Source organism: Hydra viridissima, unplaced genomic scaffold, assembly GCF_058129835.1.
Source record: "Hydra viridissima isolate aposymbiotic clone 2 unplaced genomic scaffold, HvirCarnegie_v1 scaffold_20, whole genome shotgun sequence".
Lineage (NCBI taxonomy): Eukaryota > Metazoa > Cnidaria > Hydrozoa > Anthoathecata > Hydridae > Hydra > Hydra viridissima.
In genome coordinates, this window is record NW_028324319.1 from 640,996 (window position 1) to 658,061 (window position 17,066).

At 28.6% G+C, this 17,066-nt stretch overlaps 2 protein-coding genes across 4 annotated transcripts; one reads left to right on the forward strand and one right to left on the reverse strand.

Annotated features, from left to right (window-relative positions):
* The first annotated feature begins 232 nt into the window (after nucleotides 1-232).
* Nucleotides 233-3,629, forward strand: LOC145196483 (uncharacterized). Its single transcript, XM_090075334.1, has 2 exons — nucleotides 233-1,336; nucleotides 1,454-3,629. Exon 2 carries the CDS (start codon nucleotides 1,903-1,905, stop codon nucleotides 3,472-3,474), a length of 1,572 nt encoding a protein of 523 aa, XP_089931460.1. The 5' UTR covers nucleotides 233-1,336; nucleotides 1,454-1,902; the 3' UTR covers nucleotides 3,475-3,629.
* A 1,133-nt stretch (nucleotides 3,630-4,762) lies between these two features.
* LOC145187290 (solute carrier family 22 member 15-like) lies at nucleotides 4,763-16,959 on the reverse strand. Of its 3 annotated transcripts, XM_090075335.1 has the most exons (9): nucleotides 16,711-16,959; nucleotides 15,546-15,965; nucleotides 14,980-15,083; nucleotides 14,338-14,658; nucleotides 13,898-14,113; nucleotides 8,308-8,442; nucleotides 6,705-6,790; nucleotides 6,374-6,482; nucleotides 4,763-6,292 (listed from the first exon to the last, which is right to left on the reverse strand). In XM_090075335.1, the coding sequence occupies exons 1-9, from the start codon at nucleotides 16,726-16,728 to the stop codon at nucleotides 6,076-6,078; spliced, it is 1,626 nt and encodes a 541-aa protein (XP_089931461.1). In that variant the 5' UTR covers nucleotides 16,729-16,959; the 3' UTR covers nucleotides 4,763-6,075. The 3 variants fall into 3 exon arrangements, with proteins under 3 accessions (XP_089931461.1, XP_089931463.1, XP_089931462.1); XM_090075337.1 differs by lacking the exons at nucleotides 14,980-15,083; nucleotides 15,546-15,965; nucleotides 16,711-16,959 and adding an exon at nucleotides 14,775-14,893; XM_090075336.1 differs by lacking the exons at nucleotides 4,763-6,292; nucleotides 6,374-6,482; nucleotides 6,705-6,790 and having other exon boundaries at nucleotides 8,313-8,398.
* Between the last annotated feature and the right edge of the window lie 107 nt (nucleotides 16,960-17,066).

Here is a 17,066-nt window from a genome sequence, read left to right on the forward strand (position 1 = left end):
TGATCAATTCAATGACAGCAGAAAAACTAAATGAAATTACTCTAAATGATGAAAGCTGAAAATTAATTCTAAGAATTTTTGCAAGTCATGAGTTGACGCAGATCAGTTAAATTTAACCATGATAGGTATTTACAAAAGGTCACTGGATGTGGCCAGTGACTTCATTAATATAGTCGGTGTTTTAAAGCAAATCTATAAACTGATTATAACTGGGTAATTCCATGTCAAAACAACAAGTCGAGATAACCCACCATCTCAGAAATACTTGATTTTTGGCACAAATGCATTTAATACCGTCGTTAGGAATAATCAAAAATAATTTGGAGCCAATTTCATTATTTTGAGAGTTATGGGTCTTTGAAGTTTGAGATTTTTTACATTTTTTTTATTCTCCGCGCTCTTAGCAACGTCTATAGCAACACTTAAATGTTAAAGTATGCACAGTTACATTAACTATATGTTTACAAAATTTAATAGGCATAGAAACTTTTGAAGAAAGAAGTCAAAAATCATTACTTAAAGTTATTAGATCTTATATTTGAATAAAAACTTTAAGATGAAAACCGGGTTTTTATCAATAATTTTTCAGTAAACATGTATAGTTTAAGATTAATTGCAGAAAAGGTATTGATCTATTCATTTTAAATCTTTACAATAATAGTTTATATATAAATACCTGTAAGAGTCAAAAATTATTTCACTGTTTTTTAATGCACATATCTATTTTATTATTGTTTTATTTTTGCAATTTTATTTTTGCATTTTTATTTACCGTTTTGGTTATAATCTCCATAGAGAGATTATAACTAAAACAAATTCTCACAAAAAAATTATAATTTCTCACATAAGTATTATTATATATAATACTCAAATGTTAGAACCATTTGCTCCATTTAATTAGTTAGACAAGAAACCAGAAATTCATTTTTATTTTGAAAATAAATAAGTGTAACAGCTATGATTACACTTATTTATTTTAAAATAAAGTTTTGATTATAATACTCATGTTAGAAATTATTATTTATTTAATGTTGGTTTTAGAAAAATAAAATATTGAAATTAAATATTTTGATAATGGCTGGAACATCACAATGCTCTCTTGGATTGATTTTAAAATCAAATTGTCACAAGTTAACATATACAAACCACATTGGAATAATATTTTTTAAAGATTTAGCTCCAGATGAGCAAAATTTAGTTGCGCTGAGGTCTGGTGTTTCTCCTGATTTGATTATTGACTTATGTTTTCATCATCAAAAGTTCTATCTTGAGAAGTTCCCTGTGTTTCAGAATAAATGCTGTGATCCACTGTTAGTTCACAAAAGACCGTGCAAAGGTTAGTAAAGCTTGTCATAAAGTATTTTATAAATGTTACTTTGTCATAATTTTAAGGTCTTTATGTTTGTTAATACTAGGCATATTTTATTTTATGAAGTTATATTTTTTAACTTAGCATCTCTCAGAGTAGTCACGTTAAGAACCATAGCTTTAAACAACAGGTTCAATATTGTACCTGGTCAAAAAATTTGTACAAATTGCTTAGTCAAATTAAAAGCTTCCACTGAAATTAATACTGATAACATTGATATTTCTGATGATTACACAAATGAAAGTATAAATAAAGAAAATGTATTTCACGTTCAACAAGAAGCTGATATAAATAAAAATAGACAAGAACTTTCGGATTGTCTCAGTATAATTGGCGTGTCACCAGTCAAGCTTCATGGACAGCCATTTGCGAATCGTATGAGTATTGGGAGAAAAAAAAATTAAAACTATTACAACAGTTTTCAAAGAAAAGTCAAGTTATCAAGTTCTTTAAAAATTCCATTGACAGAAGTTGAAGTTTTTGATAATGAATATATTCTTGATTTAAAAAAAAAAGTTGTTCAGTTCGAAAATATGTTAGTTTTGATAAAAGATAAACTTGAAAAATGCTGTTCATTTAGGGACAAAATTCAAATATTGACTTTGTGCCCACAAGAATGGTCAATTGAAGCAGCTAGTGAGTATTTTGGTGTTTCAAAGTATCTAATAATAAAATCTAGATCTTTAGCAAAGAAGGAAGGAATTCTTGCAGTTCCACAAACTAAGCGAGGTAAAATGCTCCCTGATCAAATAAATACTTTAGTAAAAATTTTTTATGAAGATGATGAAAACTCTCGCCAGATGCCTGGTCAAAAGGATTTTGTAAGTGTTAGTTGGAAACTCCATATGCAAAAGCGACTACTTTTATCAAGCTTAAAAGAGTTATTTGTTTCATTTAAAGTTCGATATCCACATGTAAAGTTAGGTTTTTCCAAGTTTTGTGTTTTAAGACCTAAATGGTGTGTTTTGCCAAACTCATCAGGAACCCATTCTGTGTGCATTTGTATCTACCATCAAAACATGAAGTTAATTCTCCTACCCGTTAAAATTGATTACCATGAACTATATAAATTTATTGTTTGTGATATGCAAAACAAAGAATGCATGTTACATCGATGTACACAATGTCCAAAAAATACATCTAAATTAGAAGAAAAGCTATTCGAACTAATAGGACAGTTTGAGGAAGAAGATACTATCGAATTTAACCAATGGGTTACTACTGATAGATCAGATTTAGTTATACAGCTTGTAAGCATACCAGATTATGTAAATATGGTGATGGAAAAACTAGTCAAGCTAACAGCACATTCATATATTTCTAAATGCCAATCTAAATATTTAAAAAATCTTAAAGAAGAACTGCCATCAAATAGTGCAATAGTTCTAGGAGATTTTGCAGAAAACTATAGTTTTGTTGTGCAGGATGAAGTACAAGGTTTTCATTGGAATAATCTTCAGTGCACACTTCATCCAGTAGTTGTGTACTATAAAGAAAATCAAGTGTTGCAATCCACTTCATATTGCATTATATCAGATGATAACAATCATGATGTACCAATGGTTTACGAGATACAAAAATCAATTATCAATAATCTAAAGCAAAAGATACCCAGCATTGTAAATGTGATCTACTTTTCTGATGGCTGTTCATCTCAATATAAAAACTGCAAAAATATTTTTAATCTATGTCAGCATAAATCAGACTTTGGAATAGATGTAAAATGGGTTTTCTTTGCAACCAGCCATGGAAAGCAACCTTGTGATGGTATAGGAGGAACAGTTAAACGGCTTGTAGCTAATGCTAGTTTGCAGAGAGTTTCTACAAATCAAATATTAAACTCACGTGATATGTTTACATATTGCACTTACAACATCAAAGGTATAAACTTTATTTATATTTCAAGTGAAAGTTTGATAGAAACAAGATTATTACAATCTGAACGATTTAAAAATGTAAAAACAATACCAGGAACAAGAGACTTTCATGAATTTATTCCTGTATGTCAAAATGAAGTTAAGATGAAATACTGCAGTGATGACACTATCCCTATCTTGACTTACAAGTTTAAAAATTGTGAGATGCAAAGTGATGTGCAAAGTTGATGTGGGATTTAAATTTATGCACCAACATGGCCCTTGAATCTTAAAAAACATTTGCTTGCTTCCTTTTATCAATTATTTTTTAGAATTGACAGTTTGCATATGTCTATGATATGTATATGACAATATTTTTTCATTTGTTAACAAATATTACCTAATTTTGTTTTATTTTACAGTCCAAAGAAAAACAAAGGAATATGTGAAGAAGTTCACTGATTTGAATATAAATTTGTCAATTCATAAAAACATGGAATTCAAAGAATTAATGTGTTTTGATATTTAAAATTGAGTTTATTTACGGACATGAATACTATTCATAGACATGTATGTCATGAATATTGCATTTTTATACCTAAGTGAAAATACCTCTTATTTTTGACTAGCTCTGAGTGAAAATGCCTGTTTTTAATATTTAAGTATTTTTAATTGAGTTTATTACATATGCATATTGTAGTTTTACACATAAGTAAGAACTCTTACTTTCTGGTTGTGCCTAAACATAAATACCTATCAATTTTCTGTCTCATTCTCAATATTCTTTCAATCAAAAATAAAAATTAAATTTTTTAGATTAGTGAGTCGAAAAACAACTCAATTTTTTTTTTTTTTTTAGGTATTTATATATACTTTAAGAATATGAAGTTTGGAAATATATAGATCATAACCTTTTCTGTAATTCCTCTTATAGTAAGCCTGTTTACTTTTAAATTTTATTAAAAATGCCAGTTTACTCTTTTTGATTTATTAATAAATATAAAAAATTATTATTTCTTAGTATAATTTTATGGTTTAGCATCTAATAATATGTGGAAAATTTCAAATTATGAAATAATATAGTTAAGGTAACAACGTATGTATTGACATTTTCTTGTTACTAAGGACGTTGCTAGGGGCGCATGATAAGTAAAAATGTTACAAAGTTTTGAATTTTAAACGAGCATAACTTTTAAAATATTCCGATTTGTTTAAAACAACTTTGTGGAATTCTTTTTAGCCTAGTTAAGTATCTTTGTTGAAAGAATTAAGTCATTTAGAGATAGTGGGTTATTTTTTTGAAATTTTGTTGTTGTTTTGACACGGAATTACCCAACTGCGGCAAAGTACAATCAGTTTGCTGTTTCTAACTCCTAAAAATGAATGAGCATTATTGCAAAATTTGTCATGCTCAAGGGAACTGAAAGAAAATATTAAAATGTTTTTAAGAGCTCTCTAAAATGCGTGCCAAGTAAGCTGATGAATTTAGGTAAGCTGACAAAAACTACATTCTTAAGAAAGAAGACAAATTGCTGTAACTTTATTCAACATAGAAAAGAATGATTAACAATTATTTACGAGAGTCAGCTTAACAAAACTTAAGCTCTGACTAATTTCAATACAAAAACCGTAACACATATAAATAGAAAACATTCAAACTTTTGCACCAATCAAATTGCATTTATAAAAAAAAAAACTAAAACACTGCGACAAGTTTACAAAAATAATTGTTGTATAAATTTTCTAATCATAAAAATGCAGATTTTCTTAATGTTTCGTATCACCTTACGCGCAATATTGTTTCTCGTTTTCAAATAGAATTTGATTTTAAAGCTGATGATGGAAGATAAGTTTGGAAAATATCATGAAAAATTAAAATGCAATATTATTAAAAAGTAAGAATAAAAATCAAGCACTCAGCTCAAACATTTACCCATTTTAACTTAACCAAATACAAAAAGAAAACACAGAAAACGACCTTTCAAATATATAATCTGTCCAATATATTATTTATTTTGCAAACGTCAACACTGATCTATAAATTGTCTACAAAATATTCTGCATAAAAATATTTGAATTAAAAAAAAAATTGAATTTAAATTATATTACAAAATGCTCTGCATTAAATTATAATTCTGCATTAATTATAATGCATTCTGCATTTGTTATTTTTGAACTATAAAATTGACAAAATCCATGATAAAAAACGAACAGTTAGTAAGAATGCAGTTAAAAACTCGTAATAATTTAAGAAAGTTAAGTGAGAGCCACTCGTTAATAAAAATGGTTTGATTAAAATGAGATGCTCCTCCATCTTAAGAGTCGAGGTATTTCTCAAGGATAAATCGTGTTAAAGCGAAATGTATTATAATATATTAACATATAATAAATTGGGTAGTTTTACAGCAAATTTATTGCATCCATCTTTAAAATGTTTCGGAAAATAAGTAAAAAATGCTCTCAGCGTTTTTAATCTTTAAGTTGTGAACATTTTGAAGGAGTGGATCACTTTAAACAGGAGATATGCTAAAAGAGTTGCTTATCACGAGCCTATAGAAAACTCAACGATTTATTTATCATTTTTTACAAATTTATATTTATAATTTTATATAGCTTTAAAAATTTTCATGTAAATATTGAAATGAATAATAATTTAATCACTTTATTATTTAATTTCACACTTTCTATTTTATATCCAGAAGTTTATTTTTATACTATTTATATACTATTTTATACTATTATTTATATTATTATACTTTTATACTAATTATATATTGATTTCTATTAGGATTGAGTTGCCGAGACACCATATGGGAAGCTATTTTATAGAATTCAAACAAGATTATGTATTCATAATGTAGATTCCAGGACTTCTTCTACAGTTTCGACAGTGGACTTGCCTTTAGTTTCTGATAACACGCAGCAAAACAAACCTGAGAGTATAAGTGATCCACCCATTACTATAAATGGCAGTAAATGATACTCATACCCTAAGAACTGACTGACCCATGGGGACAAAGCAGCACCAATAATATTTACAGTTGTACAAACACCAATACCTTTGGATCTGCACAAAAAACTATTTATTAAACGCATGAAAGTGTTTTCATAAAAGTAATAAACTTGTATCAAAGAAGCAATAGATTACCTTACAGAAGTTGGGAAAAGCTCAGTTGACCAAATATATATGGCGTTATAGGAAAGATTTACCAGGAGCTTTCCTGTCATACCTAACAAAATTCTTACCCATGCGTAAACTATAAAGCAAAAGTTGTTTAAAAAAGTAAAAAAACTTAAACTTGTTTAGAGTAGAAAAAAAATAAATTCTTAAAACAAATCTTATTGCTCAATAAATTTATTTCAACATAACAACTAACATATTATTAAAACATTATAGCAGTTAAAAGTAACATGAAAATATTAAAAAAAAAAAACAACAACAATTATTTTAACTTAAAATTTTGGGAATTTGAACCTACCTGGTTGTGAAGGAACAAATGCCAAAATTAAAAAAAGCAATCCTCCAAATACAGATGATAATATTGTTGTTCGTTTACGTCCAAAGCTTAAAAGCAGTAGTGTAATGAAAATATGTTATTTAAAATTGTTTTTAAAGAAAGAATTTTTTTATGTCATTTCAAAAATATATATTGATTACAAACTACATTAATGTATTAGTGAAAAACCAAGGTTACATGTCCAATATCAAGAACCAAAATCTCAATGGTTTTTAAACTGGATATTTCGATTTTAAACAATTTTTCATGTCAGGAGATTTTTATCACAAATTATTTTAAAGAATTTTTCATTTCATTTTATTTCTGCTTGTTTTTGAACCATTTTTTCTACTCATAAGAAACAGAGCACTAAAATTTTCATATTTTTAAATTCAATGAGAACTACTAAACTACAATGATTAATTAGTTCTAATGATTCAGTTAATATTTCAATTAAAATAAAAAAATATTCGAAGAAAAATTCAAGTAAAACAAATTATAATTTCAAATAAATATCTTTTGAAATATCCGGAAAAAAGGAAACTTAATGATAAATATCTCTATGTATCAGGTTCTCACTCAGATATCTTAGCTTAGGAATTCAGAAAGAGACTTATGTAGAAATTCAGACAGTAATTTATGACCCAGCAACAAAGAAAAACTCCAGGTTAAACTTGGATAACATCATAATTATCATTCTGGGTGCAATATGATACACATTTCACATTAAAAAATGTGGTAATATAAATATTGTGGGTGTGAGGTGGGTGGGTTTGATGGATCAAGAAATGTTTACCAGGGCCTTAAGCATTTTTTACCAGAAGTAAATTTCATTTTATACACCTGAAGAACATTTCATTTTATACACCTGAAGAACAAAAAAATCTAAGTACTAAAAAAAAAACTCTCAATATCTTCTTCAGTGTTCATAAATAAATAAAAAAAAGAAAAGAAAATAAAGCAAATAAAATACGGTATGATTGTTTTGAAAAATGTAAATACTAAAATATAATATATTTATAAAATAATAGTAAGAAATAAAATATATAATAATATATAAATATATATACATAAATATATAACAGTAATAAATAAAAAATTTCTTCTTCAGTGTTGAAATATCAGTAGATAAGGTAAGATTGTTTTGATAACCTTGAAAAATAAAGCTTGTAAAAAAAACTTTGAACATCATAAATAAAATCATAATCATTTAGTTTAATGCTTGAGCTATTTTTTGAATCATTCAAAGACTATTCAAATAACTTGTCATAAAAAGAAAGCTTGTTTTTATTTAATTCTTTTATCAATATTTCTAATATACTATCAAGGATTGTTAAGCTACAATAAATACTAATCATTTTTTTCACACATAAGAATGTCTTAGGAAACACAACTTCTCTAAAAGAGATGACCTGAGTTTAAACAAAAAATGGTCAAATATACTTTTTAATATAAATAACTTTTTCTTTCATCGATATATTTTTTTAAAAAGTAATATTCTGCTGTGGATATAAAAAGAAATCAAGAGAAATCAATTTTCATAAATGTATAAATAAAATGTATACACAAAACAAAGATGTCTTACTAATTACATAACCATAAAACCATCAAGTTTGCAGGAACATCTGCAAGGCTGACCAAGGCAAAGTCTGTGTAGAGATTCCCACTAAGTTTATCTGAAGAAATAGAGATGCCATAGTAAACTAGGCCAATGCACAACCTAACACAAAATGTAATATGATTTTTTTTTTTTTTTGTACGTCTGAAAGTTTGTTGTGAATCTAAGATTTTTTTTGTAGATTTAAGACTGCTTATCTGAGATTATATAACAATCAAGATCTGTAAATTTATCATTTATTTAAAATAGTAATAATAAATCGAAATAGTGATAATAAATCCATCTGAACATATAACCGATTTCTCATCTACTTTAACATTATAAATTGATTATAAAATTTATAAAAAAGATCATACATTAATCAAGAGAATTGCAAAAGAGCTACCATTTAATGTCTAGCATGACTTTTATTTGATAGCAAACAAATTTTATTTATAATTTTCTACCCACAAAACTATAAATACTTTACAGCCTCAGTTATTATGTTCAGATTGGGATAAAAAAAATTAAGGGCAGGAGAGATGATAATATTTACATTTTGAATAAAACGCAAACCAATCACTTGAGTTAACTGCATTGTTCATTTGTATTCAGAAAATGGTACAAACCTGTGGAGAAAAAAGATCATAAATCCTTTTGGGGAGGATTACTTGGGAGACAAAAGAAATACAAAGTTTGGCAAGCAAACTGTTAACCAACAACTTCTGTAATTATAATGAACAGCATAAATTTTGATGTTAGGAACAGTAAAGATAACTCATAGTGATTAAAAATTGAGATCTTAGCAAAAAAAAAAAGACTACCATTGATGGAAAAGCATATCTTCCTATTTTGCACCTCATTCTAGGCTTTGCTAAACATGTGGTCTTTCATAGGCTGGTGTTCATCCTTGAGTAGAAAAACCAGATGAAATAATCATCCAAGTTTATAGTGCAACTTCCAGTTTATGTGTTAACTTTTTTTTAATTTCTTTTTGATGAGGAGTGTGAACAAAAAAATCTTTATTCCTGATAAATTGGGGAAGTCCAAATATCTGATTCTAATTGAATTATTTGCACTGAGTTCAACTATGTAATAAACAAACTTTTCTGCATACACATTTGTCATTTGCATTGTTTTAAAAAATAGGGATAGTATCCTTTGAGCTGACCTAAAGGTGCAACCTATATGGAGTAAAAATAGACATTCCACTGTCCAAAAATGCAAACTTTAATATATAACTTTGATGGAGATAAATTGACTTTGTGGAGATAAATTGACATTGAAATTGTTGGAACAACTGTTTTCATGTCTTAAAATGTGAGTTAGAAAAATGCTTACTAAATCTGACCTGCTAACAGCATCCATTCAAAAAATGATAATTAGCTCAACATACCTTTGTTTATAATTTTTTTAGTTTAAAATATCATGTAAATACTTTGCTTGCTGAGTTATTGATATTTTAATATTCATTTTTATTAGTTTATAGCTTTGGCCCCAAAATATTTTTTCTAACTCTTAGGTCCCTTAGGGATAAATTTTATTTACAATACTTTTCAGTCAGACACACCAGCTGAGATTGGCATATAATGGCAAATATTTCTTAATGCTTGCTAGATTTTGATTTAATGTTCTCACTTTTCAATTATACTAAAAAAGTTCTTGTCTTCATTTTTTTTCTAAAGATGCTTGTCATTATATTCCACAATAAAGCTGACTAAGCTTTGGTCAGCTGAACCATGCTCAGGATGGCCAAGTCATTTTGGCCATGCTGTGGATGCCTGAATTATCTTTCATACCTGATCCAATGATGACTATAGTCCTGATATATTGCTTCAACCACTTGTTCACTAAACAGGCTGAAAGACATATCTTTGTGGCAACTAATATCCTTTAGGTAATGAAAGTCAGCATGGACTCTAAAAGCCCATTAGTAAAATTATTTTTCGACACTCATCCCTTTCAAATTATCAGCCATGGTAGGAAGTCTGCTGATTATCTAAAGATGCTAGTCAATGACTACATTTGCCCAAATAATTTCCAAGATCTGGAATGAATGGTCAGTAACACCCAAGAATTATGTGATTCCATTGGAAGAATCTGGATGGAACCAATTTAGCATTTAACAGTCATAAACTTCATCCTGATGTTAGACAACCTCATGTCAAGATGAACTCTAATGAGATCTTTTAATAAGAATGGTGGTGTGTTTGATTTTGGTCTTGTGCCAATGGGCTTGGGTATGATTCATTAGATGTTTATTTGTTCAATAGACATTACTCATACTAAAAATGCAACTTTTAACTGAGCACTAAAAATTGTTAGAGATAGCTCCTAACGTTGTAATTTTATTCATCATATTATCAGCTACTAGTTTTGCTATGAGTATTAGGCAGAGGTGATCCTCTAGTTGTCTTTACAAGGTACTCTTCCTTGTGATGAGACTAGCTTTTAGGGAATTACACTTGCTACAATAAGCTCAGCAGCTTTAGAACCTTTTGCAACTATATCCTTTAAATTTTTCTAACATGTGGACTGATTGCAGTTGTAAGGCAAACCTTAACCTTAAAGACTGAGGCATTCACTTTGATCAAATTCTTTTACTTATATTTAAACAATTGCCGGTTTGAATATTTAATGGTTTTGTAAGGTTACTTTCAATTTTTTGAAGCAGTACTTTTTCTTTATATAAATCAATTCTAGTCAGTTCACCAGTGGCACAGAATTTCAGCTAAAATTACAGAAATCATGATTATAATGCAATGGAACTTTTTCACTAAACTAATAATTCAGTCTACACAAGAGTATACAAATGCTGCAAACACAATTTTTAAAATATAATAATGTAATAATGTAAGTAATTAATTGTGCCCAAAGAAATTTGCTGCATTTTGCAATTTGCCTTCTTTTCCGGGTTTAAAGAGAATCCTCTCCTTGATTTAAAAATTAAAATGAATCAAAAACCATGCAATGTAATTGCATGATATTTATCTACTTTAACCATAGATTATATTAGATAAAATCATTGCTTATGTGCTAGTGCCAACATGAAAACATGGATGCTGCCAGTAGGTCGAATTCAACAAGTATTTTTCTAACTCATATTTAAAGACATGGAAACAGTAGTTTCAACAACCCAAATTCAAATTATTTCCACAGAAATCATAATTGGATTTCAAAGTTTTCATTTCTGGATAATGGAATGTGCCTAATTTCACCTACCATCAGGTGACACTTTTGGGTCAGCTCAAAGGGCGCTGTTACTATGTAGTTGCATGATTGTGTAATTCATTGCGCACAATGAATATGTAGTTCAATGACTATATATGGCTCGTTGTGCATAATTCATTGTGCACAATGAATTAAGAAATGATATTTAAATTGTAAAAGCGACTGAACGTCAGGATGAAATACATAACATATATAGAATGTATAGGTATGTGTGTAAAATTTTTAAACTATTCAAATATTTAATTATTATACATCTTTGTAAAGAGCTTTAAATCAGTATTACGATGGTGAAAATTTCATAAAAAACTAATGATTCCACTAAAAGTTATGCCCATTTAAGTGACAAAAATTCATTATAAGGAATGCTTAAGAAAACCGCAACCAACTTAAAAAATTAGCGTTCGGTTTACGGTGGTTTTATAATTGAACTTCATTGTTTAGTTTATAGCGCAATACTTTGCCTCGGTTATATTTTTATTCAACTAATAACAGAATATGGTTTTTTTTGTGTGTGTTTGTGTGTAGATCACGTTTTGAATACTTTAAAAAATCACCATTATTTTAAATAAAGTTTCATTTTTCTAAAAAAACAATTTTTTAATGAATAAAAAAGTCAAATACACAAAATGCTCATAATTGTGAATCCCCCCCCCCCCCCAACCTCTACAACAGAAGAATATTTGGTACCTTTACTGCGTGGAAAAATAGAATATGAGCGTGTCATTATTTTTTAATGAAATTTGGCAGGTACATAGAAAATAGATATATAAAATTGATCCAAAAGTTAGAAAAAAAACCCATCACTCCTTCAATGTCAATTCACTTCCAGAACAGGAATGAAGTTTTCAATAGCAATGAAATCACTAAAAAAGTTAGTAAGTGCAAAAAAAAAACAAATTACAGGAAACTTACAACACTCTACTTTTAAAATATTATCTAAGTCAATATAAAATTCTAAAAAAAAGACGATAAAAATCCATCAATACGACACCTACCTCGAGCACGCGGTGAAAAAATGGTCACAGATTTTATCTTTAAAATCGGTGCCGTAAATCGCAGATACGCACGTACCTAGAATGTAGTCGTCTTAATATTACAAGCTATTTCGGCCGTATGACACCAATGGCGAAAAAAAAAAAAAAAAACGGAAGAAACATACTACAACTTAGTCGGTAGAGTCGATATAGTATGAAGAGTCGGTAGAGTGGATATAGTATGAAGAGTCGTTAGAGTACGAAGAGTCGTTAGAGTACGAAGAGTCGGTAGAGTACGAAGAGTCGGTAGAGTACGAAGAGTTGGTAGAGTACGAAGAGCATGAAGAGTACAGTGATAGTGATGAAGAAAGTGCTTTAAGGTCAAAACCGGTTTTTGTTAGAAAGAGCGATCGTGTAACTATTCAAGAGCGTCTGCAAATGAGACAGGAAGAGTTTCCGAATAGATATGCAGACTTTTGTGATCTGGAGATCAAGGGGTGTTGTAATTGCGTCATTGTGTAATTCATTGCGCACAATGAATATGTAGTTCAATGACTATATATGGCTTGTTGTGCATAATTCATCATTGAATTATCAATTCTTATTAGCAGATCTTTGGCTCTTACTTTAAAAAGTTGGATCAAGATATAGAACTTTAAAGTTTTTTTTGGTTATCATGGGATGTAATGCTAGTAAACTATCTCTTTGGAAATAAATGTCTGAGAAATTTCGCTCCAATATAATTCATACAAAGTTTTTCTTGAAACCCAATATGATATGAAGGAAAGGTAAAAAGAAATATTTTGGATCAACTAATGGCTGAGATATATTTATTTGAATGGATATTTTTTACTTATTTGAAGTGCCACAATGAGTTGGCTAATTTTTAACTAAGTATGAGAAGGTCTTGTACAACTATGATAAAGAAGCCCTATCTTGTATATCCAAGCTGCATGCTCATAAGTAGTATATAGCAACCAGACAAGTTGGGCACCCATCTTTTACAACAAAGTTGATGTGCTTTCTTTGAAAGTGGTGTTGTTTTTTTTTTTTTTCATTAACAAACATCAATTAGCCATTCATAGCCTTAGATTTGTTAAGAATATTTTGAAATACTTCTCTTCAAATATTCAACCAAACAAATAGATATATGTATGCAGCAAAAAATCAACTTCCTAAAATCTATTTATTATTACAAAGTTTATACGTGGAAAATCATTTTTTATAATTGAATACAGCACAAAATATTAGTTAAATACATTGAATAAATGATTAGCTAAAAATGTGTTTAGTAGTTGAAAGGTCTATGAATTCAAAGAAGGTGGGAATAATGAAAAAAAAAATTATTTTAGCACACAGTAAAAAGTTCATACCAACTTAAAACCTGAACTAAAGTAGAGAGAAACATTTGCCATGGATAGAAAATGTATGTAAATGAACTTTTAAGCTTGTCTGATTCCACTGAACAATTTGAAAGACATATATCAGGCCATGGTTTCTTATTGCACTTTGCAACTCTATGAAGAATTATTTCAGCTTTGTATTTATTATTGTTTAGACGAAGCCATCTCACAGACTCAGGAACAAATCTGAATAGAAAAAAAAATTTATAAACCTAATATATACTCAGAAAATATTCATATAACAGTATACATATTAAAAGTGATAATTTACCCAAATTTTATCAATTATATTATTGTATTTAAATTATATCATAAAATTATATCATAGTTATATCAACATTACTCAAATAGACAAAAATAATAAATCTAGTAAATAAGAACAACACTTCAAATCTCTTATATGGACTCACTGGTAAGTAAAAATAAGTATCAAATATGGTGCAGTTAAAATCAACTCAAGAGTACGCCATTTCTGAATAAGCCATGCTTGCAATGACATTAAACATAATGCCATGTTAAATGAAAACCAAACAAGATTAGAATAACTTCTGTAACTTGGACCAACTAATTCTGTCATTAACACCCAAACAGCTAATGTTGCTCCACCTTGTAAAATTCCTGCTACAAATTGAATGGCTAAAAACACCCAGAAGTTTTTAACAAATGCACTGGCTAATGCAACTCCTACACATGTAAACCAAGCAGGGAATAAAAGACGTTTTCGACCAAATCTAGATAAAAAAGAAAAACTTTTATTTATTTAGTAAAAATGAATATAAAAAAGACATTAACAATACAATCTCACAAGGTCAAAGAAATATTTGCTAATACTTTATGTAAAACTTACTATCCTTGAAAGAGTTCTTGAAAACAACAATTTTTTTAATTCGGTACTTCCATATTTAAAAGAAAAGTGAAAGAGCTCCAGCACCCAAAATTTTTATAGTAAAAGCAATCAACATTTTCTAAAATTTGACATTAACAACTTATATTTTGTATATAACTTAAGTTCAAACTTTAATCAAAGTATTAAAAAATTATAAAAATTATACTTATCAGACACAATGCCTAGAAGTATGGAACCAACTGCACATCCTAACTCCGATGTACTGTAGACAACAGGAGTGAGAGCTTTTCTATCACAAACTAAATCCCACTAAAAGCAATTACAAATATAAATAATCAAACAATCACAATTTCATACACACACACACACACACACACACACACACACACACACACACACACACACACACACACATACATACACACACATACATACACACACACACACACACATACACACACACACACACACATACACACACACACACACACACACACACACACACACACACACACACATATATATATATATATATATATATATATATATATATATATATATATATATATATATATATATATATATATATATATATATACATATATATATATACAACTTTGTGATGATTCAGTAATTACTATAAATATTAGTTCAAAATATATAATTTTTGGCATTTTTATTGTTTTTCTACTAATTAATAATTAATCTAAGGTATCAATTTAAAATTTGAAATTTCAGGAAAATTTGTTCACTTATAAAATTTAGATATACCTCTGTTACTATTGAGAATTCTTTACTCTCAACAAATCTCCATGATTCTCTTTTCATAGAGCATCTTTCCTTGTAAAACTCATCATCTTCAGAAAACACACCTGTTCTGTTGCATTCAGGGTTCACATGAGAGCAAGTCCAAGGAGGATCAATTCCAATGAATGTAATTGATAGGTTTTGGTAGATGAGTGGTACCATTAGCAAACTAAGTAAAAAAACTAGTAATAGTTGATATCTACCAAACTCTCCAATATGTTTCAGTATCTCATCTACATCCATTTCTTTCAAAGATTCGGTATTCGGCGTATGTTTGGATATTAGATCATCATTACTATCATCGCCGCTAAAATCTGAAGAGGAGTATGTACCTTTTTCTTTAGTTGTTGCAGGTGTCTTTAAATCCACTGTCATATTTTTAGTCTAAAATAGATATATATCTTAGTACTTATATTTTTAGTAGTTATTAGTTGAATTTTGTTAAGTTAATTAGAAGTTTTGATTTCAAAATTAGAAAATCTTTTAACATTTTCATTTTGTTAATGAGGAAAAAAAAACTTCCAAGTTTAATGAACTATGAAATTACATCAAGTCACAACACGATTTTAAAAATCCAAAATCTCAACAAAAGAAGTTTTAAGTATGAAAGTACTTGGATTTAGCCTGCAAAAGGTTTAAAAGTATTAGAGAACAAAAGAATATAAATATTCAATTGCTGTCAATAGCTTCATACAGATAGGGTACTTTGATTAGAACAGGGGCCTATCCTATAAGGCTTGTTAAGCAAACGCAAAGTAATAGGAATACATAGACAATTTTGCTTTAATTAAAATTTTGCGTAATTATGCAATTTTCAATACCGCAATCCTATAAAAAATGAGTAGAGTTAAGGTGAGTTTCCACTCATCCGTTTTTGCTACGGGAAAGGGAAAGGGAAGGGAAAATGAATCACGCGAGCGTGCGCAGTTTGTAGTTTAGTTTTGAAAATTAATCACTGCGCATGCTCAAGTTATTAATTTTCCCATCCCTTTCCCTTTCCCGTAGCAAAAACGGATGAGTGGAAACTCACCTTAAAATCGGGTCAAACCGATCACATAATTTTTTCGATCACTGATTGAAAAATTTAAATAAAACCGGAACTGATAGAATATTTAAAAAATAAAAACACCTTAAGAAAGAATATCATCTCCTCTATTCAGATAAGTCAAAATAAAATCCAAGTCTTGAAACAAATTTATTCTGATTTAACAAATCTGATTTAACATCATTAGCATCATTTTTTAAGATCAACACCGTTTATATTTGCTACTTTTAAATCAAAATGTTACTAATAAAATTTTTACTATTTAAAAATTTATGCAAGTTAAAGCTGTTAAAAATAGATAAGTTTCTAATAGTCGCCATAATTGTGCTGTATATGACACACTTATGGTTATTTAGCTCATAAAAACACCCAGACACCACAACCACGCATACTTAATTATAACAACAAAATAATTTTAAAGTAAACTTCTCCCGATCACC

Excerpts from the sequence above, each read along its gene's own strand:
- LOC145196483 (XM_090075334.1), top strand. The coding sequence starts at position 1,903 with ATGTTAGTTTTGATAAAAGATAAACTTGAAAAATGCTGTTCATTTAGG.
- LOC145187290 (XM_090075335.1), bottom strand. Across the intron at positions 14,114-14,337 it reads ATACTTATTTTTACTTACCA|ATTTGTTCCTGAGTCTGTGA; the intron begins GTGAGTCCATAT and ends TTTTCTATTCAG. Across the intron at positions 8,443-13,897 it reads TTAGTTCAGGTTTTAAGTTG|GTTGTGCATTGGCCTAGTTT; the intron begins GTATGAACTTTT and ends ATTTTGTGTTAG.